Here is a 21165-nt window from a genome sequence, read left to right as displayed (position 1 = left end):
ATCTAAGCATTGTCGTCCACAGGTGTTCAACAAACTTTCTTTGGCAGCACACATTGACGTTTGTCTCAGTGCAGCAAGCGTCGTAAGAGGCGGAGCGGCGGGGGATCCTATGGCTTTTCTTGTTTCGGTGGTGTTGGAAGGGGGACATAGTCCCCTATTTTAGAGCATGCCGCTCCAGATGCAGAGGATGAGGACATGATCCACCCATGCAAGATATGCATGGGTGCTACTATAGGGTAAAGTATGGCGGCAAAGTCAACTTTGGTACAACACAGGACAGGGCATTTCAATGCCATCTTCATATTTTTATATACTCGACATATATAAATTTTTTTATAAAATTCAAAGACCAAAAACCCAATCATGCACGCTACATCAAGGAAGGATTGCATGCTCGATTTCCAAATGCCCCGAATGAGCATTTTTCAGCATAGTGATTAGAGGTCTGTATTAAAAATAAATTAAAAACAAGCAATCAAGTTTACGACACATAGTGGCCAGTCACGTCACAAATCCTACAGGACCTATCGTGGCGGCAACATGGTAGATGCAGAGTGGGAGTAAGGTGGGCAATGTAGGAAAAGGGAAAACAAGCTACAACGGGATCATCCCATAGTCAACAGCGCGATGCTCGGTCGAAACAAACTCTCAGACACTATGGTTCGAGAGGCAGAGTAGCTTGGAAGAACAAATATGTGAGTTTCTTTAAAATTGGGCCCTAAACCAGTTCAAAAAACTTTTTAGTTTATGAATTTTTTATTATTATTGTTAACTTAGGAAAATATCAGTCTGACTCACCCAACCAAAGAGATGGTCAAGTATCGAGAGAGGCACATAGAATTCGATACTTGGTGATGGTTGTTGGAGAACCATCACATCTCTCACGAGCAATTCAACTCAGCAATCGGATCTCTACAGGTGGTAAGTGAATAATATTGTATTAATTGTTTTGGGTTATTGATTTGTTTTGTAGAGTCAGAGTGATCAAATGTATGAACCTGTGGTGGACGAGGACAAGGACGAAGACAAAAAAGAGGACTTGGATAGATAAATAATGTTTTGTAGTCCTCTTTTACAAAAAACTCTATGATCATATGTATATGAAACTCATTTAAAATTTTGTTTTATTTGTAACTTTTTTCAAATTATTGCTTTAAGGGACTTTAAATTTCAAGGTAAGGTGTGATTTGCAATTTCAAAATTTGTTGTTTTTTTTTGTACACTTTACAAAATGCAATTGATGTTTCATATGTTTTATGCAGGTCAAAAATAAAAGTACTCATTTGGGCCAGCCAAAATTTGGTGGCCCAAATGAGCACCTTTATTTTTGAGAAGTCATGGGGCGGTAATAGACGCAGTAATAGTCGTAGATATATATATCTGCGACTATTATTGCCACTATTGTTGGCAAACCATTACAGCGTTCATTTTTGGGGTCATTATTGCACACACAATCTTTTCTTTCTTCATTTTTATTTGTTAATCCGCTGCAATGTTATTCGTTCTAGATTTTTTCTCTCTATAGTGTAAACGTCTCCCTAACTTTCTCGATCAAAGGAGACATGTAGAGCAACTTACAATGAGATTGTTGGTTAGCTTGGGTTGTTGAAGAAGCATGTCTAGTCTTGCAATACTGTGGTCAATATGCAATTAAAGGACAGAACATTCTTTGATGAGATTAGTCTCAAGGAGTCTCTTTGATTATATTGTAACATATTCCATGGCAAGAAGCCATAGACGAATGGCCATCTCATAGGGGCATTCGCTCAATATAGAAAAGTCCCTTGAAGCATAGCAGACGGACCGACCATCACACAAGAGTGGAAGAAACACTAGCGGTAGTAGCGGGAGTGGATAGTGTGTAACAGTAGGTGGCAATATCCATAAAAATTTGACGTGCATAAATGCATGTATGTGCATGCACAGATGGCATGCGAAGCAACATAGGGGTGGGGAATAAGTCATCTTCCCTTGAAATTTCAAGATTAGTAGATCTCACCCTAGCTTTGAATCCACATGCCTTATGTAAAGGCTAATTTTATTCCTAATCATGTAGACATCCTCACTACCATTCCTTTTGATCTCTCTTCATAACACCTTTTGTATTAGTAATCATACATGTAGCGACTTGTGATACCTACACATTTACCTCAACCGAGCCTATGAAATTTGAAATCGGAATACGTTGCTTTCTTGGAGTCAAATATTATCAAATTGTAGGCTTGAATTCTTTTACGTCTCTCAAGACTTTCTTGTTTCCTTTGTCAGTCAAAATTAGGCTCAATAGTTCATAGTTGTGGGTTGAATGGCTAAGCATGAGATGTTAGATAAGTACTCAGAGTTTTATTTGTGTGTAGAAGCCATGTGTAGATAGCAGTCATTATTGCTTGACTTAATTGAGAACTTGTTCATTGAGCAATAGTCAAGGTGTTTGTATAAGTAATCTGAAGCTTATTACTAGAAATTATTTGAAATACTTCTTGGATAATCAAAACAGTGCAGATCACAAGGTTGTCTCAATTTAACTTCAGAAAAATTTTGTTTATCAAAGGTATCGGCAAGTGTTTTGTTTAATTAATTTCTCTAAGAAATTGCATTTTGATCCTTAGATTTGTAGACGTTAATATTCCAAAATAACATGATATATGCCAATCCTCACGATATTATGAAGTACAAAAATGGACGGCTTCTATGGAAGTTATCCATCTCAGTCGCATGCCCGGGGGGGCTTCTATGTGTATATTGTGTGAGTTCAAGGACTACTTCTAAAACTCTTTATCTGTGGATTTTTTACAAAAAAATACATCCTTTTCTTATTCAATTTGTAATGTTTTTTTTTTCGCTTCCATTTTAAACACCCTTTTGTATGTGAAAATGTGAGAAAACATGAATTTTAATAACCTATTATGTTGCGCTCATGTGATAATCACATATTTATTAAGTGACCTCCCTCCCTCCCCCTTGAGTTATCCATTATCACATGCATTTCTATTTTTGCAAGGACTCTAAGCTCTCTTGGTGCATTCATGACATTTGTTGATTATCATAGAAATTGGCTAATAAATAGGTAAGAAAAAGTTTTTTTATTTGGATATGGAGCATCTGTCATTTAACTTTGATGTCCCACCCATACCCTTATTCCCAAAATTCACATTGGGTCTCACAGAGTGTTGCCTTGATTGAAGGAATAATTTTGCTTTGTCAATTATGTATGGCAATTGTTGTGCTCTCTCTTTGTTGCTCTCTTTTGTGGTTTCAAGTAGATGTGTAAGTGTTGCAATCCAAAATAGTAGAGAACTAGGTTTTATCATTTAAGCTTTAGAATCTACCACAATATTACTAGTCAATTACATGCATAGAAGCCTTGAGAGAGACAAGTAGCCAATATTTATGTGTACCAACAAAGGAGAATAATTTAGCAACTACCTCAAATAACATGTGTAATAATTTTAACAGGATCATATTAATCTTCTTATGTTAACCAAATGATTTTAATGACGATCTTCATTACTTTTCTAACTTTTTTCACTTCTCATAATACATAGTGAACTATGTATAACATAATATGGACTACTTCATTTTCTATTTCTGCATAAAGACTCTCCGTTGTACAAGATTGTACCATGTTGCTAAATGTGTCTATTAATTGTATTCAAAGAGAAATTCAAGGATACACATACTCCACTGAGATGGCTTACTTATCAGTTTGATTACTAGCTTTGAAGAACCTCCAGGTATGTGATTTCTCAGTGTGTTGTATTCATATACATCAAACAAAAACATTTTTCCTTTGATGAGAGAGTTCTCTCTATAGGCCCAAATGCTGTATATAATGCTCCATCCTAATGTTTATTCTATTTTCTTCTTTATCTTACGATCCCTAGCTCAATATACTCATTTGATAAATGCTCATATTATTTAATTTCTTTTAAGTAAATCTCTTTGTAGATATACTTGAGGGGCTATAATCAAGAACTTTTGCAAGAAGAAAATATATGGCTCAAGACTTTAGAAGGTAGGCCCCTTTTCTTTACCTGAATTGTCTTATGAGATGTCAAATTACATTAGGTGAAATTTGGAATTACCAAGGGGCTCTTTAAAGAGTTTGACTTTACCTCTCTCTACCAAAACGGGTGCATGGATAAATTTTTGCGAGCAAACTCCAAAATTGACGAAGGTTTGACAGTTAGAATGTCCTCTTCAAGCTCTATCTACTGATATATAGCACACCATGAGATTCCTCGTATTTTAGAAGATTCTTTTTTTTATCACCTATGATGTGACAACTTTATCGGAATTTAATCAAAAAAAGAATCTTCAAAAATATGAGGAATCTCATGGCGTAGGGCCCCTTTGTGAGTCCAAATTTCACCTAATGAAAACCCCTAATGTTGTGGCTTATATTTGCACTGATGGAATTTTTACTGAGATGATTTGTTATTAAGCTATATAGATACTTACACATGGGCTAACGCAATTTGGGATAATGGACAACAATTTGTAAGTACTCTAGTACTCCAATTTGATATCAAATAGGTACTAAATGTTTTGTCTTTTATGCCTTGTTTAGTCCATTGGTCACATGTACATAGATTTACCAATTCAGGCAGTGTGTAAATGCCCATCCTGGTGTAGATTCATTGATCAAGGCAACACAAGTGTAGATTTTTCAATTTTGGTAGCATATCAACAAATATCAGATTCACTAATTTAGACAATATTAAGTGCAGATTCACCAATTTAGGAAGCACAAGAAGATCCGTTGATTTAAGCAGCATGTCTCATTGCTGTCGATTCGCCGATTTAGGCAACAACAATCACAAAATCATGTTGTGGTGGTTGGGCACCACTATCTGTAGTATGATTTTGTTAACCCGGGCATATAATGGAAGTGATTTGGATTTGGTTGTCAACATTGTGTATGGAATTGGACTTGAAATTACTTAAAATTGATTATTGAATGATGATTGTGTGACCAATGATATCTTGATACATCAGGATATAACATATACTACTCATTCTTGTGGTATGAGACACTAAAATATGCAATATGTGGATTACGGTAGGCATAAGCAAACTCGTTTGTTTGACTTTTTATTTTGTACATAATTTTGACCATTATTTTTTTCAAGTATGATTTGTAGATTCTTAACTTAGCAATTGAGGGCATCTACTTTTCTAATGGAGAGGTATGTAATGAAATTTATTTATGATACACTTGCAATCAATTATTGTAGATGACACCTGAAAAAGCATGATCATCTTGTAGATTATGAAATATGATTGCATTTATAAATATTTTATTACTAAAGTGATCTTTGTGAAAAATGGTCAATTTATGTCCAGACAAATAGTTTGTAATCATCTTGAGCATTCAAAAAATCTATAAGTAAATACATGCACGAGAAAAATGCTCACTCTTGCACGGGGGGAGATTGCATCGAGTGCTCTGTGTCCTTCTCTTCTCTCACCTCTCCTCTCTACGTGCTTGTGTAACAATTTTTTCTAGGAGGTATACTTACACATGCTTCTCTACTCTCTCTCTCTCTCTCTCTCTCTCTCTCTCTCTCTCTCTCTCTCTCTCAGATTGTGTATAACTTAATTATTGTGTACATGCGATACATCAGGTATGTAAATCTGTTAATTTATTCCTTGTAGCATGTTGTTTTATGTATTTTGCAGGCATGTCCGGCCTCCTCTGTTGCATACTACATATGAGACATGTGACTCTGACTTCATTGACATGCAACATTGTATAAATACCATCCTCCTCACCATGTGACTCCGTCCCCCCATCGTCATTTGTCTCTGCATGTAAACATGTGTTATGGTGGGTACTCTCTTTGTTTTCTCCTCCATGGCCCGTCGCTAAATCCTTGCTGATATCACATTTCACTTACATCTTGCCTTCTTTTTGCATTTGAAGTTATAATCAACAAAAATAACAAAATTTCCTTTATATGAAGTGAGAAAATTAAATCAAGTAAATAAATATGACCAACTCTTGGTATGTCTACTAACCATTATACTCGCTGACTTTTTATATTGAAAACTCTCAATAGGGATAATCTAATCACCATGGATGACTACTCTACAAATATTTCTTGCAAATCTTGTCAATCTAATCCTTTGGATAAAGTCTCTTCTCCCTCTCTTTGACTCGACCCATGCATCATATGGATGTTCTAAGTGAAGCAACCTGTTCTTTGTGCACTTTCTCCACCATTTACACAATTTGCATTTCTATTTGTTCTTACCTATAAGTGGCACGTATCCGACTATTTCACTTTCTCAAGCTCGTTTCAAAATGGCATGTCTCTTAGGGTAGATGTGAGATTAACACTTGATTTTTTTGCAGCTTTCCATGTGCTTCTTCCACTGCACGGAAAGAGCTCTCAAGATTTGCAACTAGTTCAAGAGTGAACTCTTGTAGTTATGACCAATACGTATGGCATTGGAACCATAAAAGGAAATTGTTGTACGCTAGAGAGATTCTGACCTCCTTGAACGCTCCCTTGCCTTTAGACACGATATCTAGCAATTGACACTTTTTGTAGTTCAATGTCTCAATTACTAGACATATGAAACTTGCAGAATGCATATAATTTTGCGAGTTGTGAGAAATTGCTTTGCAAAAGAATTTTCTATCATTGTTAGGCTTGGCGATATGTGCAAGCTTGTAACCTCACTTTATAAAGAGAGCTTCGGTATCCTTAAGTGTATTGTCATAATCTTTGGTATAGTCAACTGGAACCATTGAGTAAAACGAATCTTGTTTTTGAAATAAACTAATCTTTCCCCTGTATGCATTTTAGTGCTACTGATGTCAAAAACTTTTTCAAGCATAAAAATCAACTACCAAATACTTGCAAGTGCATTGTGTTGTCATTTACCTACCTTGAAAATCAATAGCGACAACAGATCCATTGGAAGTTTGAGCCACTTGGATTTGTTGGTTGCTTTATGCTTGAGTGCCTTCTCAACCCACTCACGGTCATCGGTAAACTTGGAAATACTAATGAACATGGATTGGCTAACCCCACCTTTTGCATCATGAAAATATTGTGCCCTGACTGATTGTGCAAGGAAAAAATCTCTATCTGATCATAGACTTACACGCATACTTCTCATTAATATCAATTCAATATATAAAACGACTTACTTATTGATAGTGTGCAATATCATTAGGAACTCCACCTCTTCGTTCTCTTCAAGTCTAATGCATGTGCACTCAACTTTAGGCGCAAGCTTCTTAATCCTTCCCTTTTTTCAAGATAAGTTCTTACACCACAATGGAAGACAACAACTTTGGAAGAAATCTTTGCATGGTTTTGTTGTATGTGAACCTTTCAAACTTGTGCAAAGAATTGTAGTAGCCTTACTCATTGCATTGTTTGTTTTATTTGTTGCCTATAATAACTGATGTGTTGATTTTCAGATTTATATGTTCATATATACCTCTTATTGTATGCAAAATTACAGAGATCGAATCCTCATTGCAAACTATCTACAACATCAGCTCGGATGACCCATAGTAAGTCATATTATGAGCGTAAAAGGAAGTTAAGGATGGCAATATTAGATCTAAATGACTCATTTTCACATGCACACATGTAAGGTCATTCTCCACGCATGGAGTACCAATGAAATTATGCTATTGGCATATGGTCTCATCTCCCCCCTATTACCGACCTCACTTGTAAACAAAAGTCCCATCTCTACATCAATCGATTCCGAGGGTTCAATGATCACCTACAAGAGTACATCTTTTGTGGTTGCTCTACTAATCTCCCAAGCCTTGCATCCACCCAAGTGCTTTACTTATTGCACCAGACTTTTGGAAAGGTACAAAACGGACCTTAACTTTGCCTCCCCTGACAACTATTTCGAAATGATCGGTCCATTTAAAACAAAGCTCATTGAGCCTCAAAGCGGCACCTTATCTGAGAGTCGACGTGCTCACGAAAACCAGAGACCAAAGCAATTTGCGCACGAAGTAACCAGAGGCTCAAAATCGCTCCAAGCTTGAGCAGTAACCTTCTCATGGCAAAGGAGACAAGCAAGGATTGTTACTACTTCAACTGTGTGCCATGTAAGTGTCCTCTCAAGCTACAATACTCCCTTGGTTTAGATGATGCCATCCGTAGAAGGCCTTCAAAATGCAAGGGCATTACGGTTGTGGTGGTGCCACCAGAGTGGACTTGTCCAAAGTACAAAGAACCCAACTCTCTTGCTGTTCCAAAAAGAGAGCGAAGCGCTCCACTTTTTTGCACTTGAATCACAACCATGTTTGTATTAGCAGCTTGTGGCTCCCAGCCAACAGTCCCTACGGCATCCGGTTCTACTTCCAAAAAGACTTTTCTGGTTACTCCTTTTGCACCAAAAGCAGCACAAGCAGCGGAGCCATTATTGAAGTATGTATCAGAGATAAGTTCTTTCAACTCTGGAGGAGGTAGCAAGAAGTGGACATTCTCTTTTTGCAAGAAGAAGCTCACAGGATGTTATTCTCGGTTCGTGCTCACTTGCTTGGAATAAAGAATCAGGGCATCTGTATTTGTGTGAAGGTCTCAGGATCAGACAAAGCTTCCATGGCACGCGAGGATCGTGAGAGTGCAAATAAAAAGCGCAAATTTGACATGCTCAACCCTCCAAATGTAACGAAGAAGACAACCACTCAACCATCTGTGGAAGGTATCTTTAACAATGCTTCTAGAGAGGAAGTGGATGAGGCAATTGCTAGATGTTTTTATGCATGTGGTCTTCCTTTTTTTCTTTCTCGCTCTCCGTATTTCTTGGCGATGGTGTTTGCAATTGCTTCGTCTAGGAAAGGTTACAAGCCTCCACATTATGAGAAATTGCAAACAACATTGTTGGAGAAAGAGAAGCTGAGAATAGCAAGATCTTTTAAGTGTTGAGTCAACATGGCGACATTATGGATGCTCTATAATCTTGGATGGGAAGACAGATACAGCTAAGCGTTCATTGATCAACTTCATTGTGTCAAGCCCTCGAGGAATTGTCTTTAAGCGTTCGACTGATACAAGTGGCAATCAAAAGACAGGAGAGTTTATAGCTTCAGCTTTAAATGATGTAATCATGGATGTGGGTGTTGTGCAGGTTATTACAGACAATGATGCTAATTGCAAGTTGGCAGGGCAGCAATTTAAGCACATTTATTGGACTCCTTGTGCTACTCATTGCTTAAATCTTCTCTTGAAAAATTTGATGTCAATCACATGGATGGGAATCTTGTGGAGCAAAGTAATGATGACTGGTCATAAGTAGGTTTCTTTTCTTCATATAAGTAAAGGAGATCCAGGGATACTATCTTGAAAGCTCAAAACACACATACATGCACATACATGCTATCTCCTATTCCCACAGACTTGGGCATGCATGCGATGATCAGAAGGATCAAATGCATGTATATCTGCCGGTTTTCACATCAAACCATTCATCCTCACCAGATAGCACACGGACAACCGTTGAGAGAGTGCTGCAAATGCATGCATGCGATGATCAGAAGGATCAAATGCATGTATATCTGCCGGTTTTCACATCAAACCATTCATCCTCACCAGATAGCACACGGACAACCGTTGAGAGAGTGCTGCAAATGCAATTAGGTATTGATCCCCGCCAGCAATAGGGTCGTACGTTTACTGAGGAAGAAGCTACAAGCGAAAAACCATTTACCTGCATTTATCTTCCAATGCAATTGCGCGGAGCCACAATCTTCATCTCCTGAGAAATGTCAAGTTGCGAATACCCTCGAACTGGGTCCCTTGGTCTCGCATGCTCTTTGTGTACATTATGGAGAGCTCAAGTGGTGCGGGGAGAGAGAGAGAGAGAGAGAGAGAGAGAGAGAGAGAGAGAGAGAGGCAATGGGCATTGCAAGAGATCTGAGGAGTCAGGACTCACGAGGAGATTGAAAGAGGAGAGAGTTTTAGGCACGTACCACAATGAACTCTTTGAAGAGGCAAAGCAGGGTTCCAACTTCCCACCTTCAAATTGGGACATGATGAGGGCATGAGAGAAGAAACGGTAAATCCATTCGTCAACAATCGCCACAAAAGCTATGGCAAGCTCCGTCTATTGCCGTAAAAGCAGTAGATATTACAGAAGTAGATTTGGCTACCACAAAAGCTAGCTATTTCATGGCAACACACATTATCGAAAATGTACTCCCATTGGCCGAGTCCATTCCAATGGCAATTAGGCGCTCATATTTGTTTAAAGTCCATTCCAAAGGTATAGCAACTATCAACTGAGCTATCACTTTGATAATACTTGTGTATGATTATTGCTCCTCTCCTTAATGCAAATTACGTAAACAAAGGCTCCATACCCAATGTAGATTAGACCTAAGTGATATAGTTATTCGAATTAATCTCTATACTAATAGAATTCCGTGTGTGGATCCTCTACAGACCTTCAGACAACAGAAGAACAAAGCGAAGACAAGTTTTAACTTCCATAGGACCATTCTTGATGGAGCCGATGAGTCCTGAACTCAAGACCTGGATGAAGAGCCAGAGAGTGCGTCGTCAATTTCTCTTATTTCAATTGAATTCAGTTGAAAGATTTCTTGGAGTGTGACTCATGCAGACCTCTCAAGAAAAAATGTACGAGCTGCAATGCCTTGCTTTTTGGGCTTCCCCAGCTACTAATAAGAAGCTGTCTTGCCAAGTACCTCAAAGAATGAAGAATTAATTGAAAAGAAAAAAGAGAACATAAGTGGTACATGAGGGTATGTACAAAACAGCTCAAGCATCCAGCTGCATGTCCTTCATCCCATGTAAAGCTTGGACACAGCTACAGCGTCACGTCCTCGCTCAAATGAGTCCACCTTGTACACATGTGAGTTCATGTTTTTCCCATGTTGCATGTAGCCTTTCACTTGCTTCACAATGTAGGGACCTGCATTACAGGCAGACATAAGCATCTCATTCTCAAACTCCTACACCCCAGGCGTAACCCACATTCATGCACTTTGCCACTCTAGTCATGTGCATTGGCAGCTGAAAAGCGACTGTCCCACCCACCATAGATGAAGCAAACATGTGAATCCACTTCTTCTTTAGCTATCCCATGGCCAAAGAACAAGTTGCGCGCACTAACAGAGAAAAGAGATAGTCTACATTAACTCCATCCATTTTGAAAATCCGCAACAAAGCAATGCACTTCCCTTTCAGAGCACTGCCAACAACAGCATGAACATGGTCACATACATCCACTCTGTGGAAGAACCAACAATCATGCATATCCACAAAAAAATTCCATTGTCACATCTACATTCAGAGCAAGGTCACCATAATGTCTCTCTAGAAACTTGTTGTGGGCTTGTCTCTAACTGCCCCAAGATGTGTCAATGAGCTTTTCATGTTTTCATGTTAAGAAGCTACTCTGAGCATAGCAACGCACACACAACTCATTACTACCCCAAACTGCATCTTCCAAGAGGTCATAAATGTTCTCTCTCTCTCTCTCTCTCTCTCTCTCTCTCTCTCTCTCTCTCTCTCTCTCATGCACACACTCGCACGCACACTCATGAAACCACACCCACACTCACTAGTTCACTCAATCATTCACACATTAAATGCCTCACTAGAGAAGAGCATTCATTACCGGCTCCAGTGAGGTTCTCCACCAGACTGGGTTGTTGGCTGAATGACCAGCTTCTTCTCATGCAAGGCCAGGCTGCAGGACTGCATCCTGGAAAGCAATTCTCTTTGCTAGAGCCATGGACACATGCACCCTTAATGCGCTTCTTGGTAAAATGCTGCAAGGAGCATGCAACGGGAGTTAAGGTATTTGGGCTGCACCTGCCCTCCATGAGCGGTAGGAGGCACCGATGTGTACAGCTACTAGATCGCTTGTGCATAACCTTCCCTTTGTGGTCAGAGGTTGATGTGGGTGGCAATCCAACCACCTGCCCTTGAAGCGCTGGAGGGAGCGGTAGCGGTGGAAAATCAGATGGTGCTGTGGGATTATGTTGGCGGTCTTTCGGTGCCTCGGGTAGTGGCGTAACCACAGTTTGCCTTTTCTGTGTGCTAGCAGAGAACGATCTTCGCCTGCCACTGGCAGCCACTTTTTCATTTGGGGACGATGCACTCTTTCGCCTCATGGGAAGCCTGGTAATTAGGGCAGGTAGGGGCCTTGGCGGAGAATCACGGTGTGTTTCCGAGGCCAATGAAAATCTGCGAGGGGCCCTCTTTGTGTTGGAGACAGTTACCTTAATTGTGGGCAGAGATAGCCTAGTTTGGCTGAACCAAGGCACTTTGCGAGGCAGATTTGGGCTGCTTTCTTTGGGATTCATAGTCCCAAAACCCTCTGGGCTTTTACAGAGAAGGGGCTGTGACTGGTAAATTTCATGGTCCTTGCGACTCCTGCTACTCTGCCTGTAGAGGGGGCTAAATCGGGAGGGCGACTTGCTGCAAAGAGCAGAGGAGTTTGAAGAAGGGGTGTAAATGTAGTTGCTGGTAGTTGAGGAGGTACTCGCAGGAGATGGAGAGGCAGAGAGGCGCCACGGACGGTTGGGATTTGCAGGACCCGCATCGACAACAAATGTTCTAGGCAGTTTTGAGGGAGCCGCCTCCTTCTTGGGTGGTGCTCTCCTTGTCACAGCTGGGACTGAAGATGAACAAGCTGAAGAGGGGGGGGATGCTTGTGACATATCAAAAGGAGGCGACGGCAGTTTTGCACCAGGGACTTTCAACGCTGCTGCTGTATGAGACGAAGAGCATACCTTTCTGTGGGGCGAAGGCGGTGGAAGTGCAGCAACTCTTGCACTTCTGCGAGAAGCAGCAATGGGTAAAGCAGGCTTGATTTTGTAGGCTTGTGATTGTTGTGGGTGTTGCCTAAGGTTTCCAGACGTGATAGGCTGGCGGTGGGAAGCATGTGGAGTTCGATTGCCAGTAATATGTCTGTAAGGCAAAGTTTTGGGGGTGCCTTTTGCATGTAAAGCAAGCTTTTCTCTGCGCATAGAATTGTTTACCTTTGCAGAGGCATTGGTAGTATGACTGGTGCGAACCAAGGATTGGAGCTCTTCCAAGCGAGCGACAGCGCGATCGACCTGATGAGCACCAATTATTCAATGAGTTGAACAAGGAATGCCTATAATCATGTACCTTTGATGCAAGTGATCATAGACAGGATTACAACAAGAGCAACGCTCCTTTGAAGGATATGGCTCAAACATCATCTTATGGTTGACCACAATGCAGGTAACGAAACAAAATCCACAGCCAAAAGACAGGCATCCATGGAAACCTCAGACAACAGAATTCTGATGATTGACACGATTGAGATTCTACCTTGTGAACCGTTTCGGAGAGACGCGGCCCGATTGCCTGCGTAGCAAAGTCAGTCTGGTGATCGGAAAGGGCGACAGCAGCCATCTACAAAGCAGAGAAAGCCGTAGAAGAGTTGAAGACGCAGGAGGGCTTGTGTGTGCAGCGAGGACTACTCATACTACGCTTCCCTCTTCTTCCTCCACAAACGGCAACATCTGTAGCAGCGGACGACTTTATGTTTTACATTTTCATGTGAGCAGAGCTTCCTAGGCATGTATGTAATAAAAGGCACAAATGGGTCTGTAACAATCGACGCTCTCATTATGATTTCAAACGGTCATAAGACAATACCTCCCCGAGGGGATTGCAGTAGCATTTGTGTGAGTGAGAGGGGGTCAGCGTGGAGGGATCAATGGCGGGCAATTGATTGACGGGACGCACACGATTTGGACCATGGGATCACCACGGAGAGGGGGGCCAGGTTTTTGGCCCGCCCAAAGGGCAAAGGCTATAGTGTTCCCTTACCTTTTTACTGGCTAAAAATACAAACAAAATTAGAGGATTTTCACGAGAGGTTAATAGAAAATAGCACTTATTTGATTGGTGAGTTGCCACAACAGAAACTCATTATAAAGATTTATAAAGATATAGATTTATAGACGCTCATTAAAAGTCAGTCATTCTCTAAAGTTGATAGTGGCATTGTGGAGGTCTTTATTATCTCCTTGATTTTTGAGGTGGTGGGCTATGTAGTATGGAGTGCGGCTAAAAGATTTTTTTCAAGATTTTATTACTCAATGTTCTAGACAATAGAGTCCTCTAGTGCCTCTGTGGCTCAACTTAAAATGGGCTCTGATGCCCTGTCAAAATTCCCTCCCCTCACCCTCACCCCCACCCCCTTCAACAGCGGTTTTATCGCTCTAATCTGTAATGGCCGCCATGTAGGAATCTGTTGTTGCTGCAGCTGTGGCTATGGCCGATGCTACCGATACTTTGCACGATCAACTTCTAGGGTTTGCTTCTCTCTCTCTCTCTCTCTCTCTCTCTCTCTCTCTCTCTCTCTCTCTCTCTCTCTCAGACTGGTATCGTTGACGCAGGTGCGGGTATTGGAGACGACAGAGCAGAGGGAGGAAGGAGTGGCACCTTGCGATGAGTGTGTGCAGGCCAGTTCTATGGCGAAGAGAGGACGAACTGGTGGGGAGAACTCTCCGGCTTTCAACTCTGTTACTCCGCCTTTTATGCAATGATGCGAGCCCATCAGCTTGCAGTTTTGCTAGTTACCAACTTCATAATCATGGCGCTCTTGTGCACTGCTAATTCAGGCAAAGCAGCTAGCGACGATGCAGGTACTGAGGCGGCACCATTATTAGAGATGGAGCAACCTGCAGCTGACGCGTATACGTCTACCTACTCCCTGCACAGTATTCACTGCTGAAGCTGATGATGAGGAGTATAGTGGTAGGGGTAGTACAGACGTAGCTGTTGCTGACAAAAACGTCAATGGAGTTTCCATCGGGGGTCGGGACATTCATGCTGATGATGAGATCAAGAGAGGCAGCTCGCCTTTGGGGGAGCTTCATTCTGTCAGGATGAGTAAGGTGTATGGGTCGTTGGCTCGTGCCGGCAAGCACTACAAGAGGCTATTCATATTAGCGACGCTCACACAGCGACGCTCAAAAACAAAATTCTCGGCGTCGCTAAAAAAACAACAGAGAGCGCTAAAAAACTCAGATCTCAGATCTGAGTTTTTCGGCGCCCTCAAGCAAGGAGCAGGTAACGCTCTCTCTCTCTCTCTCTCTCTCTCTCTCTCTCTTTCTTCTCCACACACACACACACACACACACACACGAGGAGAGGAAGGAGAGCCAGGTATGCTCCTTCCCTCTCCTCACTCTCATGTTCACTTCCCCTCTTTCTCTCTCCCTCTCTCTCTCTCTCTCTCTCTCTCTCTCACACACACACACACACACACACACACATAGTGTTTTTGAGAGAGAGAGAGAGAGAGAGAGAGAGAGAGAGAGTACAAACATAAACAAAAACGCACACACACATACATAAACAAAGAATGCACACACACATTGAGAGAGGAAAAGAGAGAGAGAGAGCATGCATAAACAAAAAACGCACACATTGAGAGAGGAAAAGAGAGAGAGAACATGCATAAACAAAAAACTCACACATTGAGAGAGGAAAAGAGAGAGAAAACATGCATAAACAAAAAAAGCACACACATTGAGAGAGAAAGAGAGAGAAACTAATTTAACGTCGTAGGAAACTAATTAGAATTAAAAGACCTAAAGATCTAGCCGACGAGGAGTTGAACTCAAGACCTATTATTCAAGAGGGAAATGGCATAACCAATCTATCATACTTGGCATGGGTGATAGAAAGGTTATACCATTTATCTCTTTTTATTGGCACACACATCCACACACGCGCACACACACAAGAAGAAGAGAGTTATAACGTCGTAGGAAACTATCCTAAAAGACGTTAAAGATTAGGTTAGATGTAGACTTACGTTAAATTAGATTTAAGTTTATTTAAGTTAAATTAGATTAGATTTAGGTTTATTTTTAGTTAGATTTACGTTTATTTATGCTAGATTTAGATTTACGTTATATTAGATTAGATTTAGGTCTCCATAGACTGCGATGCCTGCATGAAGGGGGTGAAGAAAGCCCTCAATGGAATATAGGGTATTGCTGCCTTCACTCATGGTAGGCTCCGTCGATCCAAAAGTACTGGTGAAATGTCTTCAGAAGATAGGGAAGAAGGTGGATCTTCAGGGCGGCAAGAGTCACTACATCCCCGACAATGACCATCTAGACAACCTCTAGTCATTCAACAGCAACTTCAAAGTTAGTAACAAGAGCAAGAACGGTCCAAAGGGCCAATTGCTGTCGTCAGATGTGGATGGAGATGAGGCAGCGTCACCGTCGGAAGTTAACTCTCACATCTTTAGTGATGAGAATGCCAACTCTTGTCGAGTTATGTGAAAAATTATGTGTTAAATCAGTTTTAAGGTTCTTATAATCCCTGTTAGTTTAGTTCTTTGTTTTTAATATAACATAATTTACGTTAGATTTAGATTTATGTTATATTGGATTAGACTTAGGTTTATTTAGGTTTACCCACACACACACACACACACACACACACACACACACACACACACAAGAAGAAGAGAGTTTTAACGTCGTAGGAAACTATCCCAAAAGACGTTAAAGATTAGGTTAGATGTAAACTTACGTTAAATTAGATTTAGGTTTATTTTTAGTTAGATTTACGTTTATTTAGATTTACGCTTATTTACGTTAGATCGAGTCCACGCAAGAATTACTTACGGTTTAGGGTTTAGAGTTAGACGAACAGTGAAAAGATCTACTGTGAAAAGATGTTAAGATGCTGTGAAGTGCTACAGCTAGAGAAGAGGCAAAGGGGTTTTGTCCACTACATGCAGTATCATGTAGACGTGGGTCTGTAGATTTCTTGTACCCACAAATATAGGTATTGACCAATAAAGCCGAGATTATAACCCAGTGGTTCTGATCTCCGTGCACCTCTAGACCGAGGTGTGCGGGGATTGGACATGACTAGAGAATGTGAGGTAGAGAGAGAGAGAGAGAGAGAGAGAGAGAGAGAGAGATAAGACGAAGAATGCCAATAGAATACTAAATTTGTTGTCCAGGTTATAAGATTTTTATCCTCATTATGAGTAGTGACGAGGATGTGGGACCGTCCAACCGAAACACCTATCTCTCAATGAGGGTCTTATGTCCTTGTAATCAATGCAAGTATGCTGTGCGACGGACAAGACGTGTTTCTTTGCAGCACGTTCGCGAATTTGGCGAGTTTGATCCATCTATTATAGATCGAGTTGTTGCCAATTATAACTCATCGGACTCTGGCGCTGGCCAACAAGCAGCAATCTTGCAACCCAATAGACGTGTTCGCAGGCGCTTTGGTCAAGCAGCATATGTGAGGCCACAAGATGTAGCCTCTGACAGCTCGGGGGATGATCATGCAGAGCACATTCCCAACGAGGCAATGTTTGAGCCCGAGATTGATGAAATGATCGAGACGATCATGGATTCAGAAAGGCTTATCTATGATTATATGAAAAGTGAAGCCGATACGCCATTGTATAATGGAGCACGTATGTCTAGATTGAAAGCACTCCTGGTTCTTCTCAACATGTAGGCAAAGTTTGGATGGAGTGACACTAGCGTCACAGCGCTTTTCAGGTGATCTATTACAATTAGTTTACTTTAATAAAACTTTAAATGTATAATGATCTGATAGATTTTCACACGACTGTATCGTATTTTTATGTCGTGTAGATTGCTTAAAGAGCACATACTACCAGCTGACAATGTGATGCCAGATTCCCGAGATGAAGCAAGAAAGATTTTGCGAAACTTGGGGATGGATTACAATTCTATCCACGCTTGTCCTAATGACTGCATTCTTTTCAGAGGGGAATACATAGACATGGAGAAGTGTCCGAAATGTGATTCCGAAAGATATTGAGTAGATCTCCACGGGACAAAAATTCCACAAAAGGTTTTGCGGCATTTTCCTCTGCTTCCTCGCATCAAGCATTTCTTCGAATGTAAGTCCATGGCCGCCCTAGCATCATGGCATGAGGAGAATAAATCTTCGGATGGTGTGCTACGAATTCCTGCAGATTGCGCAGCCTGGAAACATATAGATGGAACATGGTCGGATTTTGCCAAGCAAGCTCGAAATTTGCGCTTAGGCCTGGCTATAGATGGCGTAAATCCATTTGGTCAAAGATCAACATCTTACAGTGTATGGCCCGTTGTCATCGTCAACTACAACATTCCCCCATGGTTGACTACGAAGAAGGGGCACCTATGGCTAAGATTGATTGTGCCAGGGCGATATAAAGTGGAGAATATGGATGTGTATCTTTGTCCACTATTGGAAGAGCTACAACAATTGTGGATTGGCATAGAGGTGGTGGATATGAGCCGACTAGCTAGTGACTTTATTTCTAAACGTTTGAACGGCCACTCATAATCTATGTTCGTTGTAGTATAAGTCATACACAGCAGCATGGTGTAAAGGTCGACATTTTAGGGTGGAAGGGATCGACAAAAAGCGTTTTACTCAAGATTGTGGAATCATGGCAAAATTTGAACAGTCTAGTCGACGACGTTCCTCTGATGCAGATCCTGTGGTGGCGGAACTCACTTACTTCGGCACGCTACAAGAGATTTTGAGGATCGATTACAAAGGATTTTTTGTCGACTTGTTCGACGTGCAATGGTTCAAGATAATCATGGAGGGTCGCAACGCTACTGTGCGTAGAGGAGAGTCTGATTTTCTTGAGGTGGATTCTACTAAGAAATGGACTGACCTAAGAGACACTTTCGTACTACCCGAGCATTGTGAACAAGTAAGTATGTAAATAGTTAACATCCCCCTTTTACAAGTTATGTGCTTGAAAGCTCTCATGTAAGTTATGTGGCTCTGGCAGGTAATATTTCATCCTACAAAGTCTACATCAACCTGGTGGTACGTCATAGAGGTAGCCCCTCGTAGTGCAAGGACGTATGAAGGCTACCATGTGCCAATCACAACGGCATCAATGGAGGAGATCAGAGAAGATGCTCAATCAGAAGCCGCTGCGGTGGTGCCAGACGAGCATCAAGATGCTACTACTCTATATGGGGTGCATGCAGAGGAGCTACAAAATGAAACAGAGGATATGTGTTTAAACGGAGAGCTCTATATAGATATAGGAAGTTATGCTGAGTTATGCGAGGATGAGAGAGAGATCTCTTAAAGCCACAAATATTGTATTTGAACAATTTTGCTCCGTGTTGTAAAAGCTCTGGCTCTCTAAGTACCTTCCATGGTGTATAACGCTCTTTTCTACTCGCGCTCACATCTTTTGATTGAAAATTCTGAGTTTTTGACTTGCCTCTTCTATCACTCAATTCATTGTGTCATTGTATTTATATGCGTCATTACGTCATTGTATTTAATGGTCTTTGCGTCATTCTCTACTCTATTCATTCAATATTAAGTTTAAATATTCGTGTGTTTAATGCAGGTATGGATGATGAGGAGTTTCTTTCTTCTTTGTCACCGCAGCAGAGACAGTGGTACGTGGAGCGTCATCGCTCTGGCGCATCATCGCGCGTTCCTACTCCATCCGCATCTCCCTCTCTTTCGGAGCATTCGGCGCGCTCCGAAGCTTCGGCGTTGACGAGACGAGCTTCACACTCGTCTAGACACCGGCGCTCTAGTGGTGGCGGTGGCAGTTTTTGTGGGGATTCTGCCGCCGATGCCTCCACACCGCCTCGTGTTCGACGAGGCTCTTTACCCTCTCCTTCTTTGCCCGCCCCCACACCAGCCACAGCATCGCCATCTACGCCAGGTTTTGCGTGGCTGACTGTTCCTAGCAGCTACACACCTCTACCTACTCCACCAGGAGCCACCCCACTCGACACTCCTCGCTTCGGGGCCCAAATGTCGGTGGAGACACCTGACGTCCGTACCCCCATCGACACGTCGCTAGAGACCCCTGCCGGGACACCCAGGTTCACGCGTCACCGGCCAGAGTGCTTGCCTTACTCCGTCAACTTCAACGGTGGCATCATCATGGATGATGACGTCAAGAAGGTGATCTCGCGCATGCGTGGTCTTTGCTCTCAGCTGTTCAGACACTACATACTAAACAAATGGAGTGAAGTACCAAGTGATTTAAAAAACAAAGTCATCAGCATACTTCATGATGAGTTTCCCGTTCCAACACGGGATCAGCGCTTTAATGAAGACCTGATGAAGATTCGAATGCGCGAATACTGCAAACATAAGCGTTCCGAAGTGCAAAAAGCAATCAAGCATGGGTGGAACAGGCCAGATTGGCTGGCCAAAGAAGATTGGAAGAATGCGAAGAAAGCAACGCGCGAGAATCCCGACAAGTGGAAGCAACAAAAGGATGCAGCCAGAGCGCGAGTAGAGACAGGGAGCTCGCACCACTTGGGGAGCGGTGGATGGGCATCATTTGAGGCCGATTTCGTAAGTGTTTTCGCATTGCTCTTTATGTTCGATAGTTTAGGGTTTATGAGTTTTTTAATTCTAACATAATGAAATCTTTGTATATTTTGACAGTGGTCGATGACAGGACGTGATCCCACACCGTACGAGCGCGAGTACGCAGGCAGGAAGGGCTTAAACGCCCTGATGGACATTCTCAGTTCTCGCGGCGGCATGGTTAGTATTAGGGTTTACTCTTTTCTATTTTTTGTATTCTTTTATAAATGTCGTTATATGTTTATACTTACTGAAAGCTGTCTTATTGTCTTTTTTTGTAGAATCCGACAGATACGCCGCTTGGACGCGATGAGACGTCTGACTAGACGACGTCAGTTTAGCCGTAGCTAGATAGCATTAGTTTAGGGTTTCTCATAGCTTATGTATCATGAGACGGATTTTATACGTCTTTTTGAACTATGCATATTATTACATTTGTCACCGCAGTTCATTTTGCCAATCAATTCTTTATGCCTATGATGTTGTACAATTGTCATTATTACATTTGCCAATCAATTCATTTTGCCTATGATGTGTACAATTGTCAATTTTACGCTTGTCAATTTTGCAAACAATGCGTCTTGTGGGTGACTATTTTGGGTCTATTATCTACCCTTGCACTTTTTTTTAAAAGTGAATCAAGTACAATATGGTTGATGGGTGGCCACCAAAAAAAAATTCTCTCGGGCGTCGCTATAACCGTCGCTATTTATGGCTCTGTAGCGTCGCTATAGACTTCTGTGTAAACGTCGCTATAATCGTCGCTATGAGCGTCTCTATATAGCGACGCTCATAG

General features: G+C 41.5%; 2 protein-coding genes and 1 long non-coding RNA gene across 4 annotated transcripts; 2 read left to right on the top strand and 1 right to left on the bottom strand.

Annotated features, from left to right (window-relative positions):
- Positions 1-9539: 9539 nt before the first annotated feature.
- Positions 9540-14075, bottom strand: LOC147420112 (uncharacterized). Of its 2 annotated transcripts, XM_086504666.1 has the most exons (6): positions 13317-14075; positions 11629-13075; positions 10850-10920; positions 10433-10520; positions 9697-9744; positions 9540-9610 (listed from the first exon to the last, which is right to left on the bottom strand). In XM_086504666.1, the coding sequence occupies exons 1-6, from the start codon at positions 13398-13400 to the stop codon at positions 9555-9557; spliced, it is 1794 nt and encodes a 597-aa protein (XP_086360792.1). In that variant the 5' UTR covers positions 13401-14075; the 3' UTR covers positions 9540-9554. The 2 variants fall into 2 exon arrangements, 1 of the variants encoding a protein (XP_086360792.1); XR_015186989.1 differs by lacking the exons at positions 9540-9610; positions 9697-9744; positions 10433-10520 and adding an exon at positions 11046-11199 and having other exon boundaries at positions 10695-10920; positions 13317-14067.
- Positions 13423-15073, top strand: LOC147420111 (uncharacterized). Its single transcript, XR_015186990.1, has 3 exons — positions 13423-13547; positions 14241-14308; positions 14393-15073. It is a non-coding gene; the product is annotated as an uncharacterized LOC147420111 (long non-coding RNA).
- Positions 15074-17888: 2815 nt separating this feature from the next.
- LOC147420110 (uncharacterized) lies at positions 17889-20820 on the top strand. The gene is made up of 3 exons (XM_086504898.1): positions 17889-20354; positions 20448-20549; positions 20651-20820. The coding sequence occupies exons 1-3, from the start codon at positions 19290-19292 to the stop codon at positions 20693-20695; spliced, it is 1212 nt and encodes a 403-aa protein (XP_086361024.1). The 5' UTR covers positions 17889-19289; the 3' UTR covers positions 20696-20820.
- Positions 20821-21165: the final 345 nt, after the last annotated feature.

Source organism: Adiantum capillus-veneris, chromosome 28 (assembly GCF_014529385.1).
Source record: "Adiantum capillus-veneris isolate H3 chromosome 28, ASM1452938v2, whole genome shotgun sequence".
NCBI lineage: Eukaryota > Viridiplantae > Streptophyta > Polypodiopsida > Polypodiales > Pteridaceae > Adiantum > Adiantum capillus-veneris.
This window is presented reverse-complemented; position numbering and strand designations above follow the sequence as displayed.

Excerpts from the sequence above, each read along its gene's own strand:
- LOC147420112 (XM_086504666.1), bottom strand. The coding sequence starts at position 13,400 with ATGGCTGCTGTCGCCCTTTCCGATCACCAGACTGACTTTGCTACGCAG. Across the intron at positions 10,921-11,628 it reads GGAGAACCTCACTGGAGCCG|GTCCCTACATTGTGAAGCAA; the intron begins GTAATGAATGCT and ends CCTGTAATGCAG. Across the intron at positions 9,745-10,432 it reads TGTTCTTCTGTTGTCTGAAG|GAGATGAAGATTGTGGCTCC; the intron begins GTCTGTAGAGGA and ends GACATTTCTCAG.
- LOC147420110 (XM_086504898.1), top strand. The coding sequence starts at position 19,290 with ATGCGTCATTACGTCATTGTATTTAATGGTCTTTGCGTCATTCTCTAC. Across the intron at positions 20,355-20,447 it reads CATCATTTGAGGCCGATTTC|TGGTCGATGACAGGACGTGA; the intron begins GTAAGTGTTTTC and ends ATATTTTGACAG. Across the intron at positions 20,550-20,650 it reads TCAGTTCTCGCGGCGGCATG|AATCCGACAGATACGCCGCT; the intron begins GTTAGTATTAGG and ends CTTTTTTTGTAG.